General features: G+C 40.6%; 1 protein-coding gene across 3 annotated transcripts in view; it reads left to right on the top strand.

The window, feature by feature from the left end:
- STXBP4 (syntaxin binding protein 4) overlaps positions 1-19,842 on the top strand; it is a 134,339-nt gene that overhangs the window by 74,428 nt on the left and 40,069 nt on the right. For all 3 annotated transcript variants that reach the window (XM_084750199.1, XM_084750201.1, XM_084750200.1), the window contains 3 exons: positions 3,532-3,648; positions 5,453-5,502; positions 7,925-8,058. In XM_084750199.1, the coding sequence (XP_084606325.1) occupies positions 3,532-3,648; positions 5,453-5,502; positions 7,925-8,058 (301 nt within the window). The remainder of the gene's footprint in view (positions 1-3,531; positions 3,649-5,452; positions 5,503-7,924; positions 8,059-19,842) is intronic.

The raw sequence follows: 19,842 nt of genomic DNA, 5'->3' as shown, positions 1-19,842 counted from the left end.
GTTTCCTTCACTTTTGCCACTGTTTTGATAAAAAGGCTGTTATAAAGCAGGTTGTTTAATGTGGCCCGAATTGATCTGGATAGACCCTTTGTTTATACCTTTTTTTAATAATTCACTGTCACATCTCAAACTTCATTACTTCCTGAACAGTTGCTTCAGATTCATTCAGTAAAGACCTGTTGATAAACTCTCCTTTTCCTTCCTCTGAAAAACATTTTGATTCTACTTTTACAATATATTTAAATACATTTAAGGTATTATGTTACTTTGTTTATTGCTTTTTGCTTGTTTCTTTGTTTGGCCAGTTTGTTTCTTTGTTTTTGTTTTGTTTTGTTGGTTTTTCCAAATAGGGTTTCTCTGTGTAGATTTAGGGTATTGTGTTACTGTATAACTTTGTTCATTGGTCATTTTGGTTGGTTAGTTGGCTGGATTTGGGGAGCTTTGTTAGGTTTTGTTTTGTTTGGGGGGGTTCTTTTTTTCTTTTCTTTCTTTCTTTCTTTTTTTAGACAGAGTTTCTCTGTGTATCCTTGGCTGTCCTGGACTTACTTTGTAGACCAGGCTGGTCTTGAACTCACAGAGGTCTGCCTGCCTCTGCCTGCTTGAGTGCTGGGGTTACAGGCGTGTGCCACCATGCCCAACATTGTTGATTGTCCTTATTTTGTGCTCTCATGTCAGCTATTAGTCATTTTTTATGTATTTCCTTCTATATGGTTTTAAGATCTCTTTGCTTTGATAGTCGGTGTTTTAACCCCCATCAGTCATTTGTTGATCTGATCTATTATAATTTATGCTGTTGGGGATACATTGAACTTTCTAATCTGAACATCATTGTCTTGCCATGTCTGGAAAGCTCTAAACTGTCATCCTCTGATTGTCATTTCAGGTTGTCTGTCTCTCCATCCCTGCTCTCTCTCCAAGGTTTCACTCTGTATGCCAGCCTAGCCTTGACCTCATACAGATCCTCCTGCCTGTGCCTCCCAAGTGTGGGATTACAGGCATGTCCAACATTGCACACATTTAAACGAAAAATTACTCATTTCTTAAAATGAGCATTTTGCTTGCATGTATGTATACCATGCATGTGCCTGGTGCCTGCTAAGGCTAGAAAAGGGACTCAGATCCCTAGACCTGGACTTAGAACCGGTTGTGAGCTGCCTTGTATGTCGGGATACTGGGACCTGAGTCCTCTGTAAGTATAGCAAGTGATCTTGAGCAGGAAGCCATCTCTCCAATCCCCATGCAGATTCTCTTTAATTTTTTATTCTGGTAGTTCAAGAGATTTGCCTGTGTTTGCTTACCTCGCTTCCCTTCGTATTTCTTTTTTTTTTATTTATTTAATTTGTTCACTTTCCATCACGATGTAGCCCCTCCCAGTCCTACCCTCCCTCCCTCATCTCCTCTCCCCCTTCCCATAGTCCTCTGAAAGGGGGAGCCCTCCTCCCTTATCTTCTGACCACAGCCTATTAAGTCTCATCTAGACTGCTTGTATCCTCTTCCTCTGTGGCCTGGCAAGGCTTCCCCACGAGGGGGAAGTGACCAATATACGGACACCAGAGTCCCTGTCAAAAGTACTCCTTACTCCCCATATTATAGGACCCACAAGGAGACTGCTGCCTACCTATTATATCTGAGCAGAGGGACTAAGTCCTCGTCATGCGTGGTCCTTGGTTGATGCATCAATCTCTGCAGCACACCCCCCTCCCCCGAGCCCAGATTTGTTGGCTCCTTTCATATTTCAAATTTTACCTATCTGTTCCGTTCTCAGAACCTTTACTACTTCTGTTTTCCAGTTTCTATATTTTCTTTTTATGTGTATGAAATTGGGCATTATTTGTTGTGTTCTAACATAATAATGACTATATTATTAAATTTTGACTTTTGTTCTCATTAGATCTGTTTTGAGTTGCTGGTCCTGTTATATTTTCAATTCTCTCTTTTTAAAACATGCTAAACATAGTTACTCTATGTTTATGTACCTGATTAATATATACACTCTTTAGATGTGATGATTAATTATCTGAATTTCAATTCACAAGATATAATTCTTCATGTTTAGTGATTTTTTAATTTCAACTTTGTGGGGGGGGGTTGACACAATTATGAACATTCTATGAAATCTCAACTTAGAAAAGTAGCTTCCACAGCAACTTTTATTTTTGCTTCTCTTAACCTAGGACCAATTTAGGTAATAGTTTCAGGTTATGGGTTTTTCATGTCCTCTAAATAATATAAATTCAGACCCCAAATCTCCTTCTGTTTCTCTATCAATCATTGTTTGAGCGTTACATTTAGCAATTATTCAGGACAGACTTTTTTACTGAGCAGAGCCAAAATCCAAGTACATTTTCGATGAAAATTGTTTCACTCATTTTCTCATCACAGCTCTGCATGCCATGTATGTCTGATGAAACCCAACGTGTAGCCTTCCAGGATCAGCATGGGCCTCAGAGCAATCCGTGCTTCACAGTGTAGCCCTCCAGGATCAGCATGTGCCTCAGAGCGATCCGTGCTTCACAGTGTAGCCCTCCAGGATCAGCATGGGCCTCAGAGCGATCCGTGCTTCACAGTGTAGCCCTCCAGGGTCAGCATGTGCCTCAGAGCGATCCGTGCCTCACAGTGTAGCCCTCCAGGATCAGCATGGGCCTCAGAGCGATCCGTGCTTCACAGTGTAGCCCTCCAGGGTCAGCATGTGCCTCAGAGCGATCCGTGCCTCACAGTGTAGCCCTCCAGGGTCAGCATGTGCCTCAGAGCGATCCGTGCCTCACAGTGTAGCCCTCCAGGGTCAGGGTTACCTCAGAGCGATCCATGCTTCACAGTGTAGCCCTCCAGGGTCAGGGTTACCTCAGAGCGATCCATGCTTCACAGTGTAGCCTCCAGGGTCAGGGTTACCTCAGAGCGATCCATGCTTCACAGTGTAGCCTCCAGGGTCAGGGTTACCTCAGAGCGATCCATGCTTCACAGTGTAGCCTCCAGGGTCAGGGTTACCTCAGAGCGATCCATGCTTCACAGTGTAGCCCTCCAGGGTCAGCATGTGCCTCAGAGCGATCCGTGCTTCAGCATTTCCTCATCACTGTGGCTGTTCGTGCCAGCACGGGCACTGCTGCTGTTCTTCATAGGATGCTTCTTCTCTGTTGTTAACAGTCCAGCCTTTCTTGGATTTTATTGTATATGCATGTGTATCTGTGCATATGTGTGTATATGGTCAGCACTTTGGCCTGTGCCACCCAGAAAAGGTTTTCTGTTAGCCTGTGTTAAAACAAGTTCTTTAAAAAAATCTGAGCTGGATGTAAGTCACTGTAAAACATAATATACAGAGTATGTCATAGAACTGAAAGTATCTGTGTGTAAATTAACTTTTAAATATTTAATTAGTTATGTTGCACCTGTTCTCAAAATCAAACACATTTGTAGAAAGAGAGACAATAAATGAAATAGTAGTATCAGTTGCTAGTTCATGAAAACTAAAAATAGGAATAAGTTGTTGAAAACTGAAGAAATGGCAACAGTGCTACTTTTACTGTCTTTGTTCAGGAAAGTGTCCAGGACTTGAGAAAGAGAGTCACAGTTCTTGACTGCCAATTGCGAAAATCAGAAATGGCTCGGAAAACTTTTAAGGCATCTACTGAAAGGCTCCTTCATTTTGTGGAGGTAGGTTTTCTCTTACAGCTGACCCACTGTCTCCTTAGATTCCACAGCAGCGAGTCCGGGACCTTTTATTTTGATGTTAGTTGTAGTGTGTCTAGCCAATGGACAGCTCATGTTTCATGGTTGTGGGGAAAGTGGGGACTTCCTCTGACCTGAACTCTGGTGCTCTGGCACTCCCATTTCATCACTTCCCCTTGGTGGGGAGGCCCACAGGCACACAGAGGAAGGGGAAGCAGGCTATCCAGATGAGACCTGATAGGCTGTGGTCCTACAGTGAAGGAAGAGATCCCATTCTATCAAAAGTCTAGGGGAGAGAAATAAGACAGAAGAGGGCAGGAGGGTGGGAACAGGAAGATACAAGTGAGGGGATAACAATCTGGATGTAATCTGAAAAATTATAATAAATTTACATTTTTTAAAATGTAAGAATCATGGTTAGGTATTCAAAATTAATTAATTTATTCATTTAAAAAAGAAGAACCAGGAACAAAAACTCCAGGATGCTCCACAAACCACACCCAGCTCTCTGTTGAAGCTATGGAAATGAAGTGATGCGTAGTCTTACCCTGCTAGGGTAGTAGCTGTCTTTCTCCAGACTCTACAGTGCCGTTTACCTCACTTCTCATTTCTAAACTATGTGCTCAGGCCCAAGATGGCTTCTTCTGTTGGAACAGAAAAATGCCTGACTGTGTTTTGACTATGATAGACTGTAAAACTATTTACATAAAGGCTGTATTTTATTACTAAGTCATCTATTTAGACGATCTCATGAGTCCATAGGCTATGCGTAACATATGCATACCTACTAAACCATTTGAGCATCTGTGGACTTTTATAGACCCAGGGATCCTGAAACCAATAGCTATTCTACATTGTTTCTAAGAAATGTGCCAAGCCTGACAGCACAGAGATGTAATCTCAGCTCCTTGGGTTCTTGTGGCTGCAAGGCAGCAAATCTAAGGCCTCTTTGGAGTACTAAGTGAGTCCAAGGCCACCCTGAGTAACTTAAGACGAGATCCTGTCTCAAAATAAAAAGTTAGAAGGAGGGCTGGAAATAGACTTACATGATAGAACGCTGGGATAGCATATGCGAAGTCCTGAATTCAATCTCTAGTACTAAGGGAGGAAAAGAGGAAGAAACAAGCAGAGGGAGGAAACGGGAATACGTCCTTGTCACAGAAACTTGGTGTTTGGTGACTACAAAAACATCTCTTGCAAAGTAGCAATTCTAACTTATAGTCAGATTTATATTTACCTTGGTATATGAAAAGAATAGCTAACATTACATAGACTGTTAGTAATAAATATATATATATATAATAAAATATATACTGTCTTTTAATAAGTACTTTCCTTAAAATCCTGACACCATGTAAACATAATTTGGTAACTGTGTTATCATGACGTGCTGGCTTCCCTTACCAGCTAGGAGTGCTTGGTGCTCTTGTGAAGCACCTGAATTCAGTTCCCAGCACTCATGTCAGGTGACCCAGCCACCTTAACTCCAGTTCCAAGGAGCCTAACATTCCTCTTCTAGCTTCTGCAGGCATCTGCACACATGTGCACACTCACACACAAATAAATTAATACCAATATTCTAAATAAAGAAATATCTTATAATTATTTCTAAGTAGAATTACATGTTAATGTAATTGACTCCCCACCATAATAGGGGCATCTGCGTAGTTGATGAAGAAGAAAATCATAAAAATCAATTAATCAAGTGAAGTAGTTTTTGGTTTTGGGTTTTTTTTTTTTTTAAGTTATCAAACTTACAAATCTCTTTCACCATCTTGTCTATCCCTAGGCTATCCAAGAAGTAGTTTTGGATAGTTCTGCTCCTTTGTTAAATTTAAGGTAAGAATACTTTACTTTCTACAGAGTATGAACGCAGTAAGTTCTGTAATTACTGTGGCTAAAATACTCGAGTGGTTTTAGAATGCTACATGATTCCCATTGGATGCTCTTTTTCAGGTTTTGTTTTGTTGGTTGGTTGGTTGGTTTTGTTTGTTTGTTTGTTTGTTTGTTTGTTTTAACTTTTTCAAAGTGTAAGTACACTCTGAAAGAAACTGCTGGAAGCATTCATACGGCCACTGTAACTTTGTACTCTAAGACTGAGGATGCAGGGGTCTGGAGAGATGGCTCAGAGGTTAAGAGCACTGGCAGCTCTTCTGAAGGTCTTGAGTTCAATTCCCAGCAACCACATGGTGGCTCACAGCCATCTATGGTAAGATCTGGTGCCCTCTTCTGGTAGGCAGGATACATAATAAATAAATCTTAAAAAAAGAAAAAAAAAGACTAAGGATGCACACGCCCTGTCTGTGTGAGGATAAGGTGCTGGTGGCAGATGCTGAGGATCAGTCTCAGCCCGGTGGATGCGTTACGACAAATAGAATTTTGCAAAACCTATTCAGGTAATCAGCTTCTTTCATGTTCATCATTTGGTAGATATATATAAAAGAAGCATGTTTGTAGACTACACCTTGATTTGTTGTTATTCACCTGAAGGCGCTGGCTTCAGGGTTCCTCCTTGCAACTACAAACATACAAATAAGGTTTATTTGTCCCAAAGCACAGCTCTCTTTGATAAGCGATGAAGGGCCTATGCAGAAGAAAGATTCCTACTGGTCTATGTCAAAAGTAATTATTTCCTTATGACTGCCAGAGTTCATACTGTGCCCATCTCTGCCAGCACCAACTGCAGAAACAGAGACACCTGTTACTGTGAAGTCAGCAGTCCACTAGAGGAAATGAGCCACACACAGTGGCTTCTACCTGTGATCCAGCACTTGTGAGGTGACATATGAGACTCTCTGCTGAGTTCAAGGCTGACCAGAGGGGCTACAGTGAGAGCTTCTCTTAAGAAAAGAAAGAGTGTTAACATAGCTATTTTTTCCAATTTAGAATAATATATACAGTTGTTGACTTTTACATTCATTGTAATGTTTCATTTCTCATTATGAAGAAATCTGGCATTTTTGTTGTTGGCCATGTTACTTACAATATAGTCCCATGGATTCTATGAGTATTGTTTTAGTAAGGGTTTAAAACTGTCCAGCAACCATATCCCCCTTTTATATGTTAAGTGTACCTCCATCCTCCCTTAATTCTCATTTTGACCTTTACTAACTCAAATTTTTCTTATTAAATATCAAGTTTAAAAATAGTTAAAAAGCAATCCTTATGCTCAAATACTTTTTAGGGGGGAAAAGGCCATTTTAAAAAGCTATAGTAAGCAATTTCTGCGGTGTCTTGAAAGTTACACACTGCTACAGTCTTACAGTCTCACACTTCTTCCCTCCCCTCCCCTCAACCCCTTCCCTCCCCTCCCCTCCCCTCCCCTCCCCTCCCCTCCCCTCCCCTCCCCTCCCCTCTCCTCCCCTCCCCTCCCCTCCCCTCTCCTCCCCTCCCCTTCCCTTTTCTTCCCTCCCCTTCCCTTCCCTATCCTTTCTTTTTTTTTTTTCCTAGTTATTTTGTTCTAAATTTTTAATGGCAATTTTGATCTTGGTTCTTACATAGGACTGGAAAATATGATCTGTACAATTTCAGCCTTCAGGGTTTACTGAGATTTCCCCATTGCCTGGTATTGATGAGTGTCCTCCTGGAAACTGAAAATAATGTCTGTTCTTCCTGGTGTGCAGAACTCTTCAGGGTCGCTCTCAGATCTTTCCTGCTGTTTTGGTTTTATTGAATTATTTTTAATAAGGAAATTTAAGAATACCCCCACCATGATTATTTTTTCCTGTAACTTTAACAGGTTTTGTTTTATTTGACTCAGAGCAGAACACTTTTGTTACACTGCTTCTGTGTGAAGTCAGCCTTGGTCATCCAACACAGAGGAAAGGCCATGCCTTTGAGTTGGAGAGTTCTTAAGTTTGGCCTTGTGAGCCAATGACATCATGTTTTAAAAGATGGCTTGTAAATAAATTTTTTTCCACTAGAAAACATATGTTGAATAAAAATAAACTAGTATTTATATGTTTAATCTAAAATCTCAAAAAATAAAACAAAAGGACCAACAATTTGGAGTCTTCTTCCTTTACTTCTCTCATATATAAAGTCAAAACATTTCTTAAAATATGTGCATTTACTGTATAGTAAACAAATGAAAGCAGAAACAAATTTCTATGTGATCGAGTTCTTGTACAGCTCTATGAATGTAATGTTCCTTGAAATAGAAGCATCCTTGTGCAAACATAATGGATACAAATTCGGGTTTAACAAAGATGGGTGTCAGTTGCTGTGTGGTACCCTCAAGGCCATTTCATTTTTCACACAGTGAAAGAAGAGCTGTGTTTGCATCACAGACTTCACTTCCACTACTGGGAAGGAATGGACGCAGCTTCCCAGCAACGCTGCTTCTGGAATCCAAGGAGCTTGTGCGGTCCGTTCGTGCCATACTTGATATGGACTGTAAGTCATTCTTTTTTTTTTTTTTTGTACCTTTTTAATAATTTGTTAAACAAAATGGAAGAAACATTAGTTCTCATAGTTTAAATGGAATATATTTGTCTGCATAAAATTTATAGATACTCATTAAAGATTTGCCAATTGTGGAAAAGAATATTTACTTTCTTTAAAGTGCTCAAGATCATGCCTAACTGAAGCCAGCTAATTGATAGATGTCTTTACTTCTGTTTCCTTCAAAAGTGTCTTTGACATTAGAAAGCAAATAGCAAAATAAATCACACTAGACACCTGATGGCAGAAGCAATGCCAAGGAAGATTTTTAAAATATGCCACAGGCACATTAAATGAGGTTGAATGAGGCCTAAAGGTACAAGGCCATGACCCCAGCATCTGAAGTATGGAGGCAGACCAGTGCAGACCAGCTTCAGCAGAAGATGCCCAAACAACAATGAATTAGCAAGGACTGATGAGACATAGCCAGTTGTGGCGCTTAGAACCAAAATCTCAGCATTTAGGAGCCTTAGGCAGGAGGATTTCTGTGATTTTGAGGCTAGTCTGGACTACATAATGATTGCTAACATAGCCTGGGCTAAGTATTGAAGACCTTTCTCACAAGATCAAACTAAAGAAACACAAAACACAAGAAATCTATTGAAGTAGTGAGTTAAGTTAAACCATGAAGGAAGAGGAAAAAAGACTATATTATTAACAGAGATGACTAGGAACACACTCTGGCAAGTGAGCCAGGTAATTAATGAAAGGACTGTGGAGAAACTGAACCAATTCCCTGCTCTGCTGAGTTGCCAGCTTAGTGAGGGCCAAGAGAACGCTGCCACAGTGTGGTAACTGTGTGGTCAGTACTAGGGATCTTTCAAGTCAACAGTGTGGTTCCCTGAGAAGTGGATCAGTCCTAAGTAATTCCCAGCACCCAGCACAGGGTCCTGGGGACACCTAAATGGCTGGACATTTCCACCTTTCCCAGCGCCCAGCACAGGGTCCTGGGGACACCTAAATGGCTGGACATTTCCACCTTTCCCTCATCCTGCATCCCAGGCACTTATACCTCTTCATGAGAATTTCCACCTTTAATATCTATACCATTTATTCTTCTGCATTGAAAATCAGAGGCGATTTTCCTAACTCTAACATCTATAAAAATCAATAATAACTTACCCAAGGTATAAAGTAGAGGTATGTGGCTCATGCCAAAATGGTTTCAGTAGGTAAAGTCTTTAGCTCAGGAGCACTAGGCAATGTGATGAGATAATGCTGTTACCTACACTTAGCGTCCCTACAAAAGTGAGAGCCATGGCAGAGTCCAGGAACCTTAGGTTCACAGCTTACGTAGCACACGTACACATGATTGTCTAAAGTGGTGAGCAGCTCATAGCCAAATCCTAAACAAAGGAAAATGCAATCATTTATTAATTTACTTAGTGGTTCTGAGCCTGGAAAAGCTAAGTCATATTTAAACTATACAAATGTATTAGATTTATCCAAAAACAAAATCGTGTTCTAGGATCAGGTAGCTTAAATTGTTTTTAACCACATGAATGTCTTATCAGACATTTGAAAATTGTTGTACAGAATATCTTCTGACATTGCAGTCATCTTAAGAATCTACTAGGCTGGCCATCCAAATGGCAGCTCAACTTGGGATGTCACCTGGAATACCTGCCTCTTGTATCCTTTCCAGCGTGGAGGCCTTAGGTAGCTAAACATACATGGTGATTCAAAGCTTCCACACAGATGGTTAAATGAGCAAGAGAGAAACTACACCTGCTTCTGTGGCTTAGCCTCAGAAACTGCACTGCGTTGATTCCCCCATGTGAGTCCATCCATGCAGATTCCAGGGAGGGAACTAGGGCTCCACCCTACAGAAAGTGCTACCAAGATCATGTTTAAAAGATTGTATAGATAGAAGCTAGTGTTATGGTCTCCTTTGAAGCATTTAATTTTCCACATTAGAACATATCAGATTTAAGTTAGACTTGATGGCTACATAACATCCTCTACATGTCAGGTAATATGTGGCATTTAGCAGAATAGCACGCTGTCTTTGTTTCTGTCTCTCCCCTTAATATCACTACCTGTGTTTGCCTTACTCTGGCATTCCACTGTTCATCCCACTCTTAACCTTATCTAGGCCAAGAAGGAAATGCATAAAGGTGGGTGGATGAGTGACTGAATGGGTGAGTGGTCAGTGGTTGGAAGGATGGGCAGGTAGGTAGGGATGCAAGTAAGTGGCTAGAGAAAGAGAGATAATTTCCTCCTAGTTGTCAAAATATTAAGTTATAGATATAATTCTGGCTAGTACGTAGCATTGCTTGGCTTGATGAACTAACATTCACAGGCCCTTTGGAAACTTTTGAAGATTGGAAACCAATCTTCAAAATTCTGCCTATTCACTTTATATAAGTATATGTTTAAATTTTATGTTACCTAATACATTTTAAAAATAAAGTTATATGTCAAGAAAGCATAATTATTCATTACATAGGGGGTTTCTTTCTTCACTTTAGGAAGGGCTGGACTCCATCACTTCTAATAAACACGTGAAGACTCAGAATTCTATATAATAAACACTTTTATGTTTGGGTGGAAACAGTAGAGGGAAACACCTGCGAAGATACAACCCAGGGGACATTGCTGTAATTAACTTCAATTACCTCACTAGCACTAACCATTATCTCTGTCAAACATGATTATTCAAAGAAATTATTTGAAATTCAGCAGATTTCTTTGGAAGAGAACAGAAAACTGGCACGTGCACTTTTTATCCATTCTAAGGCTCTTCGTGCTTTGATGTTTAAAACCAGCATACATTTTCTATGCTGTCTTATTTAAAGTACAGCTGCTAATGTTGGCATGTTCTGTCAGTGTTTTTCAGCTTTATAGGCCATACCTCTTTAACTTTAATAATTCAGAGAACCCTAGCTCGTTTCTCTTCTGTAAGCAGTGGTGGTTTTTTGGTTTTTTCATGTATATAACAGGAAACATAAAATTACTAGAATGAAGAAGCTCAGTCAGCTAAAACCCCCGCCTCATTTCTTTGCCTTAGTTATGAGTATTTCAAGTTGTGACTTGAAATATTCACCTGGGCAATTATTTCCACTTTCTTTTAATATTAACACACTCTAGGATTTTATACTAAAGCTTTTCCTCAGAAATCTGTAGGATAAGCTCTCTTGGATCTTACATGTTAAAAACCAGCTGAGAAGACGGGAAGGCAATCCCGAACCCGATCTGGATTACCAAGTTCTCTGAACTCTGATAAAATCTCTTTTCCAGAAATGTTGAGTCATAGGCATCTTGCATCCATTTTCAGAATGTTGCTGAAACCCTCTAAGCTCCCATGTGTAGCCACATCATGTGTATGACCATCCCATCCTCATCAGGCGCCTGGGGAGACAAATGTCAGGACGTACATGTGTCCCTGTAGACTTGAGCTCTACAGAGTCTCTGAGCCTCCCTCGAGTGCTCCAGTGAGTACAGCAGCTATTCATCCACGGGACAAATGACTTAACCCTTGGCTCTGATGCCTCCTATAAAAATTGGAGGGTTCAGTGGAATGTGTGTCAAGTGCTGCTGGAGCTGGAGCTGGCCCTTGTTTGGGTAATGCTACTGCTGAGGTGACTTCTCGTATGATGTGGTGATTACATACAGCAAGAAATTATATTCCCTTTCAGTCTGGTAAGTGTTCAGTTGTTGCCTGGGCCTTCCTTCAGCTTGGATACATCTGGAAAGCAGGTAGATGAGAGCTCTTCTGATTATGAAACATTTAGCGCTATTGCTTCTGAGTTAGAATGTGATTGTCACAGAGAACTGCAGCGAAGGGTCAACATCATCACCTTTCAGAGTTGTTGGGAACCTCGATGATCTTGTACTATTCTACTCTGTTAGTAAGGCAGTGTGAGGGAACACAGGCATCTTCAGTCAGTATTGGAACCCTGGAAATGCTGCTCCTGTCCACTATCAATGGCCATATCTTTGTGGCACCTTAGGGTAATCTTCATGTGAAATAACTGCTACTTCCTAACAGTGGTCTTTGGCTAACATGTAGATTGAGAAAACTATTATGAAAAAAAGGCAAAAACACTCAATTCTGATTTAAAATAATTTTCTTAAACTTCTTGCCAGTTATCCCATAGGAGACCTCAATGAAATGAGAGCTCACTGAGTTTCCAGTGTATTCGTGTAGGAGCTGAAGAGATGGCTCAGCTGCTAAAGGCTCAGAACTAAAAAGGAACAGTCATTCACTTCCTGCCTTCAAGTTCTCATAGAAATGGAAAATAGGATATAAAAACAGAGAGAAATATGCATACCTTTTCAGGGTGGGGCAGATAGGACCTCATAGTAGGAAGCAAGAACAGCTAACTTCTTACTTTCCCTAATGAACTAGTAATTATGGGAGAACTGGGCCCTGGTGGGAATGCACTTCTGTATTCTGAATTGAAAATATAGTGAGAAAAGTAAAATACACTGAGAGGTGAGAAACTTTTCACCCTTCTCTTGTTTTTCAGACTTCAGCTAGATTTTTTTTGTCAAGTAGAAGGCAAGTAGGTGTTGATCTTTTGTTTTGTTTTGTTTTTATTTTTCGAGACAAGGTTTCTCTGTGTATCCTTAGCTGTCCTGGACTCGCTTTGTAGACCAGGCTGGCCTCAAACTCACAGCGATCCACCTGCCTCTGCCTTCAGAGTGCTGGGATTAAAGGTGTGCGCCACCAGCTAGATGTTGATCTTTTGAGAAGCACAGACAGTGCTTTATATCAGACATACATGGGATTACATCAACATTAATGTACAGGGAGCTAGCATCAAGTACATATGACGTCACACATATATACTGTTTGTCATTCTTATGTTCACTGTGCGAACACATCCAGCCAACCTCCAACCTGAGCTGGGCATCTCCAACAACCTGGTCATGTGTGTGGGTATCCAAGAAGTCCCTGTACCCACTCAACAGTCACACACCAGAAGCACAAGTCTGTAACCTAGCTACATATATATCTAATTCAAGCTCTTCTAAACAGATACATAAGAATATGTGATTATGGAAAGGTCCATTGCATTAAAGCAAGGAAAACATAGATGTCAAGGCTTGGGAGAGTTCAGAATTAATATTGTAGCTATGTTAAGACCTTTCGATCCTGCCTATCTGATTAAATTGGCATCCACAATTGGGAATGCACTTTAAAAGATTGAAAGACAGTGTCTACACAAGGAACAAGATGAATGCATCATAGCTGGGGTCTTAACTTTTGATGTTTCATACAACTGAGATGCAGTTGGAACCAATTTTTCTGCACCCACAGGGGCCTAAATGATGCCAAGCAAAGGAAGCCAGGGGCACAACGCATTCCTTAAAGAATACTCTTTCTTCTCCCCTAAATTACTCATATATTAGGCATTTTTTAAAATACCAATTTAGGAGCCATCTGGGCCTGCCACTAATTAAAGTTGAAAGTAAAAATTTTATCAAGTACAGGTGGGAATGAAAATTGGCACAACATTCTTGAGTGTGTGTGTATATATGTGTGTATGTATATGTACGTATATATGCGCAAACACACAAGATCTTTTAAAAGATCCTCTGAAAAAACTTTTAATGTTAAAAATGTTTTTAATGATCATATATTTCAACTCACTAATCTCAGCTATTGTTATTTTTACAAACAAGTAATAAAAATCTATGTGTAAATATTTTTATTAAAGCATTTCTTATTAAAAATATAAAGGTCCAACTGTTATAAATTGGTTGACTAATTAAATTTTATTCAGCCAGCTGAAAACAAGGAGAACCTTTCCCTTTGGAAGCACTGACCCTCTGGTTATATATACTTGGCTCTGCAGGCATCCTGCATCCATTCTGCTATTTATATAATTAATTAGCAACCATTTAACTCTATTTAATTTGCTTTTATTACACGCATATGAGTGTCTTACTTGCAGGCATGTGTGCACCACATGTAAGGCTGGTAGCCACTAAGGCCAGAAGAGGGCATCAGAGCACCTGAAAGAGGAGTCACAGATGTTTGTGAGCTGCCGTGAAGGTGCTAGGAACTGAGCCCAGTCCTCTGCTAGAGAAAACAACTGCTAACCACTGAGCCATCGCTCCAGCCCAGTAGTTTAGCTCTTAAAAGTAGGGTGTCGCCTTAATATCTGTCTTCTCTTCATGTTCGGAGACAGCAACTCTAACCCCAAGTATCAGGGGTCCTCACACCCTTTACAACATCAGAAACCAATTCTAAGGAGATAGCTGGTTTGTTTTTTTTTTTTTAAGTGTAACCCATATAACATAGAAGTCAGTGAGAAAATGTGTCAGGACGTGGGGAGGAGACAGCGGTGTAACATCGTAAATGCCTTCATGATTTTTCCTTTAGGTCCCTCCCGTCTCTTGGGTCCAGAGTTCATGCTTCACATCTCATTCCAGTCATTCTGTACCCACACCCCCACCATCAGTTTTGTTTTCCTTTTCCCAATGGTATACTGTATTGTTAGCTGAATTTGCCAGAGAAAACTATGTTCCTTTGGTGGAAGTCAGCCATACTAGTAGTTTGGAATTGGCGTTATGCTCTTTGCCTGCCCCAAAGTGGGCGCATGGGTTGTGCACCCTGCTTCTCTTGGAACTGGTACAAGAGTTCAGTCTGCTAGGGAATGCTTTCCCATGTGACTGAGAGGAAACTAAGCTGTTTGCTGGAGTCCATTTTTTCAGAGTCAGATACTTAAGGCCCTAGATATTTATAGAATGTAACCATTCGAAAAATGGTAAACATACATTCCCTTGTACTACTGCAAATTGAAAGATCCGTACTGGATGGCTCTACTAAGAAATTGCATTGAATTTTATCTTGGACATTTTAATTATTGTTAGCTTCAAGGAAAATTTTATTCTGGGTTAAATTTTATTTCCAGAAAAAAAAAACCAACCAAAGAGAAACACACATCCTTTAAGAAAAGGCAACTATTTAGATTGATTTCATTCTTTCACAATGACTGAATGTCCACAATGGGACAGACTCAGACCTAGGCACTAAAATAACAATATAAACCACAAAATACCTAAAGTATTATTCATATTTCTTTGCTGTCCAGCAGCCTATGCAAATGTGCCAGGTAAACAAATGGTCAGATAAGCATATATCATAATTCTAGAGAGGTGTACATGTCGTACACACTAGAAAGCCAGCTGATGTGCTAGGAAAAGCAAGTAAGTGGAAATGCTACTTAGTGGGCAAAGGAGAGCCTTTTGAAGAGGTAGGACTGGAGTCCCAACTGAACTACAAGAAAACCTATGGGAAGAGCTTCTCTAGCCCATTACAGAAGCTCTGTAGCAGTAGCAATCTTGCAACGTGTGAGGGACAGTAAAACCTAAGCTGTGTACTCACCAGATATGAGCAGGCAGATGAGTACCATGAGATAAGGCTGAAGATGTAGGGCACCGGCTGTATAGGACATGCAAAGGCATTCGTCTTGTATTTTAAGAGTCACAGGAAGCAATTGATGGTTTTAAGAAGCGATAAAATAGTATGACCCACATTTGCAAAAGCCTTTTAGACAATTCTTACATCGAAGTACTAGAGTAACAAGAATGAAGGAAGCAGGAAAACTAGTTGGATACAGTGATGGGGTGGGAACGATGGTCAGTTGGGCTGTACTTGGAATGGCAAAGAGTACTTTATCTTAAAGAGACATTTGCACTGCTCCGTTGTGTATAAATGTTAGAAAACTTGAAGTTCACTGTTAGTGTCCCGGCATGATGATTGTGTGTGCTACATTAATGAATGCCCCAAAGTCCAGTGGCAATGAGCACTTTTCTTACCCTGGGTCTTAGACAACTACATGCCTCCCAGTTGATCCATCTGCACATCAATTGACAAATATGTGCTGTTTTCATTAAACAATTTCCCTAGAAATTGGATACTGAAACTATTCAATACTATCAGACACATAGCAGCAGCCTACCATTTTCTGTTGCCACATAGGAAGTAAATATATACAGCCTTTGAGTCATAAAGATCAAGAAAGCATCATATTTCTGATATTTAATATATGCAAACCTATTTCTACTGTGAGTCAATCCCATACCACATAGGATTGGTTTTCATAAAAGATCATTTCCAGGAACATATTTCAGATTTCTACTTTAATCACATATACTATCAGTACCCTCAGGTTATGAGGGCATGGCTAGACAAGGCAGGGATAAAATTATCAAGGGGACTGCAGGATGTACAAAGTCTAGGACATAATCAGGTTAGAAACTTGTAGACCCTAGTATGAACATAGCTAACAGACTTTGACAGGAACTGGATTCAAGCAGAACAGGCAAAAAAAAAAAAAAATGCAGAGACTGCTCCTAGGATCACAGAAGCCAGTAGAGGTTCTGCGGTGATAGCAATAGACAAAGAGTCACTCTTCCATGAGATGAACCACCAATTATTTTCACAAAACTAATTTTAATCACAGAATGCCTAAAGTACCACACCGAAATATTTTCCCCAAGATCTGAAAGTCTTCATTCAAACCAAAGGCATTCTTTCGGGATAATGGAATGGGCGTTCTCTAGGACTTACATGAGGAGGAAGAGTCGGGGTGACAGCTGTATTAAAAGATCTGTAGCGGCAGCTTTCATAGTTACCTAATATAATAAGACAGTTCAATTTTGATCCAGAAGTTCAGACCCTGCCTTCAGAACAAGATCAACATTGCATTACAGATATTACCTTTACAATTAGTGTCATTGATATAGGTTTGTTAACTTTTACAATTTACAGTCTTAAATTTTAATAGCTATTTTTATTTCAAAATGACCTCCTTAGCAACCCTGTGAGATGCATACTGTTTCCTATTTAGAAGATACGAGTTAAGAGCACTTGCTGAGTGAGCATGAGGATCTGAGTTCAAATCCCTAGCACCCAAATAAAAAGCCAAAGTATGGTTGGCATGTTCGTATAGCGCTAGTGACGGAGGTTGGGAGGAGATAGTGACAGGAGGATTTCTGTGAGTTGCTGTCTCACAGCCCAGCTCAAGTCTTAATGAGAGACCCTGTCTCAAAGGAGCAAGGCAGAACATGACAGAGAAAGATAACTTATTTCTTCCTCTGGCTTCTTCACACAGGCTCGTAAGCCTGCACTTGTGTGTGTACAACACACACACACACACACACACACACACACACACACACACTGAAAATATGAAAAGATTAAGGCTTAGAGAACTTACGTCAGTTACAGGCGTGGAAAGGACAGTGTTTGGGTCTAGAACATCTCATCAGTCCTTTGAGTGTAACTAGGGCCTAGTTAAGACATTCTGTCACAGCTGAATTGGCCATTGTTTTGTTTTTAGAACTGTATAAACTCATGGAGTCTCACAATCATTGCAACAAGTGGAAACTGTTATGAGTTGCCTTCACAGTCTAGCTTTTTCACTCCAAAGAAGGGATATCTTCAAAAGGACATGTCAAGGATTAAGGGGCTTGGTGTGAAAATGCTCCTAAAATGTTAAGCACTGCAGGGTTGTGTTGGAGAGAGGCTTGTAAATTAAAGCCATGGAACAAAAAACAGGTTGTCTAATTTTCACAGCTTAGATATAAACACACAGGATGTAGCGAGAGGTAGCTCTGCTCATGAAGCATCAGGACTGTTAGATCAGATACAAGGCCTCTAACTCGGTGAGAACATTGGCTTTCTCAGATAGGAGAATTCTAAGATGATGTTTTGTTTGCCTTAGAAACTTCTGAACTTGTTCATAAGATAAACCATGCCTTTCCTCTGCTAAGTAAAGCATCTCCTTAAGGTAAAAAGGATTCTAAAACAGCGTAGAAACCTCACAGCAAGACATAAGTGATGCCTTTGGGGCCATGTGTGTAATACATATAGAGAAGTGCTTCTCAGCATGTGGGTCATGACTCCATGGAGGGTCAAATAACCTTTTTGCAGGGGTCACCTAAGACCATCAGAAAACACATATTTACATGGCAATTCATAACAGTAGCAGTAATACAGTTATGGAGTAGCAATGAAATAATCTTTTGGTTTGGGGTCACCACAACATGAGGAACAAAGGTCACAGCAAGTACATTTTACTTTTTTAAATAAGACTTGGTCAAAGGACAAAATCACCTCTCTTACATTTATGCATCCCTAACTGGATATGCTGCAACATTTGCTGGGAATTTCTGATCACAGGATGTCTATGGACGGTTATAGCATTTTTCTTTTTCTTTTTCTTTTCTTTTTTTTTTTTTTTTTTTTTCTTTTTCCGAGACAGGGTTTCTCTGTGTAGCCTTGGCTGTCCTAGACTCGCTTTGTAGACTAGGCTGACTTCGAACTCACAGCGATCCACCTGCCTCTGCCTCCCAAGTGCTGGGATTAAAGGCCTGTGCCACCATGCCTGGCTCGCATTTTTCAAAGTAATAGATCTAGCATTTTTCAAAGTAATAGATCTGACAGAGTGTAAGAAAGGCCTCAGATGAAGGCCTAGGACGTGAGTAAAGAGGATACATCAAAATGACACTGGAGGTGAGGAAAGAAAGCCACCATGGTGAAGCAGCAAGAGCATACCTGCACCAACCAGCACACAGTCTCAGAGCGGTCTTTGACTAGCCACTGCTTGCCAAGCTGCCATAATCAAGGTCTTCAGTGCTCTTAACCTGCTGCCTAACAATTATTAAAAACAGGCACATCTGAATACAGATCACAGACTCTATGAAAGCCGGGTGGTTTTTTTAAAATCTTGTTTTGTGTTGCTTTAAACTTAGATTAAATGAGTTTGTTCTCATTTTTAGAGCGTAGAGTGGAGTGTATGCAATAAATGCGAAGGCATTAACTCCACAGTATAAAATTTCAGTCTTAGCAAAAGAAGAAAAGAACTCAAATGTCTTTGATGGACTTTCATGTTTAAAGAGCTACACAAAAGATGGATAGAGAAACGACCTAGATTAAGATTAAAACAGTACCCGCCGGGCGGTGGTGGCGCACGCCTTTAATCCCAGCACTTGGGAGGCAGAGGCAGGCGGATCGCTGTGAGTTCGAAGCCAGCCTGGTCTACAAAGTGAGTCTAGGCCAGCCAAGGCTACACAGAGAGACCCTGTCTCGAAAAAAAAAAAAAGATTAAAACAGTACCCAAGATACTGAAGCCGGGGGTCAACTTAATTATTAACATACTATTGTTGACCATAATTAAAAATAAGTAATAATGAAACAAGTTAAGTTCTGGTGTGAAGTAGCATAGAGGGGAAAGTCCTAAGTGACGTGTTAGGTGGGCTCTTTGGCTGGCTCCCACGGCCTGGGCTTCCTGTGTTAATGATGTAATCCCCTCCCCTGGACCATGGTCAGGACGTGTTGTCTGCTTATAACCAGTAGAATGCCTTCTAGGTGACAGGACATACCTAGTAACATTGCACACGACCTTAGTGCCTGTTTCATGCTGGGTTTTCTTGCTCGTAGGATGCTTTACAGAGTGGAACTGCTATGTTGGGAGACTCATATGGCTAGGATCTGGGGGCAGTCTGGCCGAAGGCTTCAGTCATTCCAAAACAAGCCTCAGATAACACCGCACTCATGCCCCACACACAGTTGCAGCCTTGTAAGATCTTATGGAGAGGACTCCCCTGATCCACTTCCGGTCTCCTTCCCTGCAGAACGGGACGTGCTACATAGGGATTGCTTTTAGTAGTGGTGGTGTATAGTAATGGGTTACACCACAAAAGAAAATGGCCCAGGACACGGTCATTTCCTTCTAAATGACCTTTCTAAGAGCAGATACAGAGTTTTCTCAGGAA

This window comes from Acomys minous, assembly GCF_964271855.1.
Source record: "Acomys minous genome assembly, chromosome: 12".
Taxonomy (NCBI): domain Eukaryota; kingdom Metazoa; phylum Chordata; class Mammalia; order Rodentia; family Muridae; genus Acomys; species Acomys minous.
The sequence above is the reverse complement of the archived record's forward strand: the minus strand, read 5'-3'. Positions and strand labels throughout refer to the sequence as shown.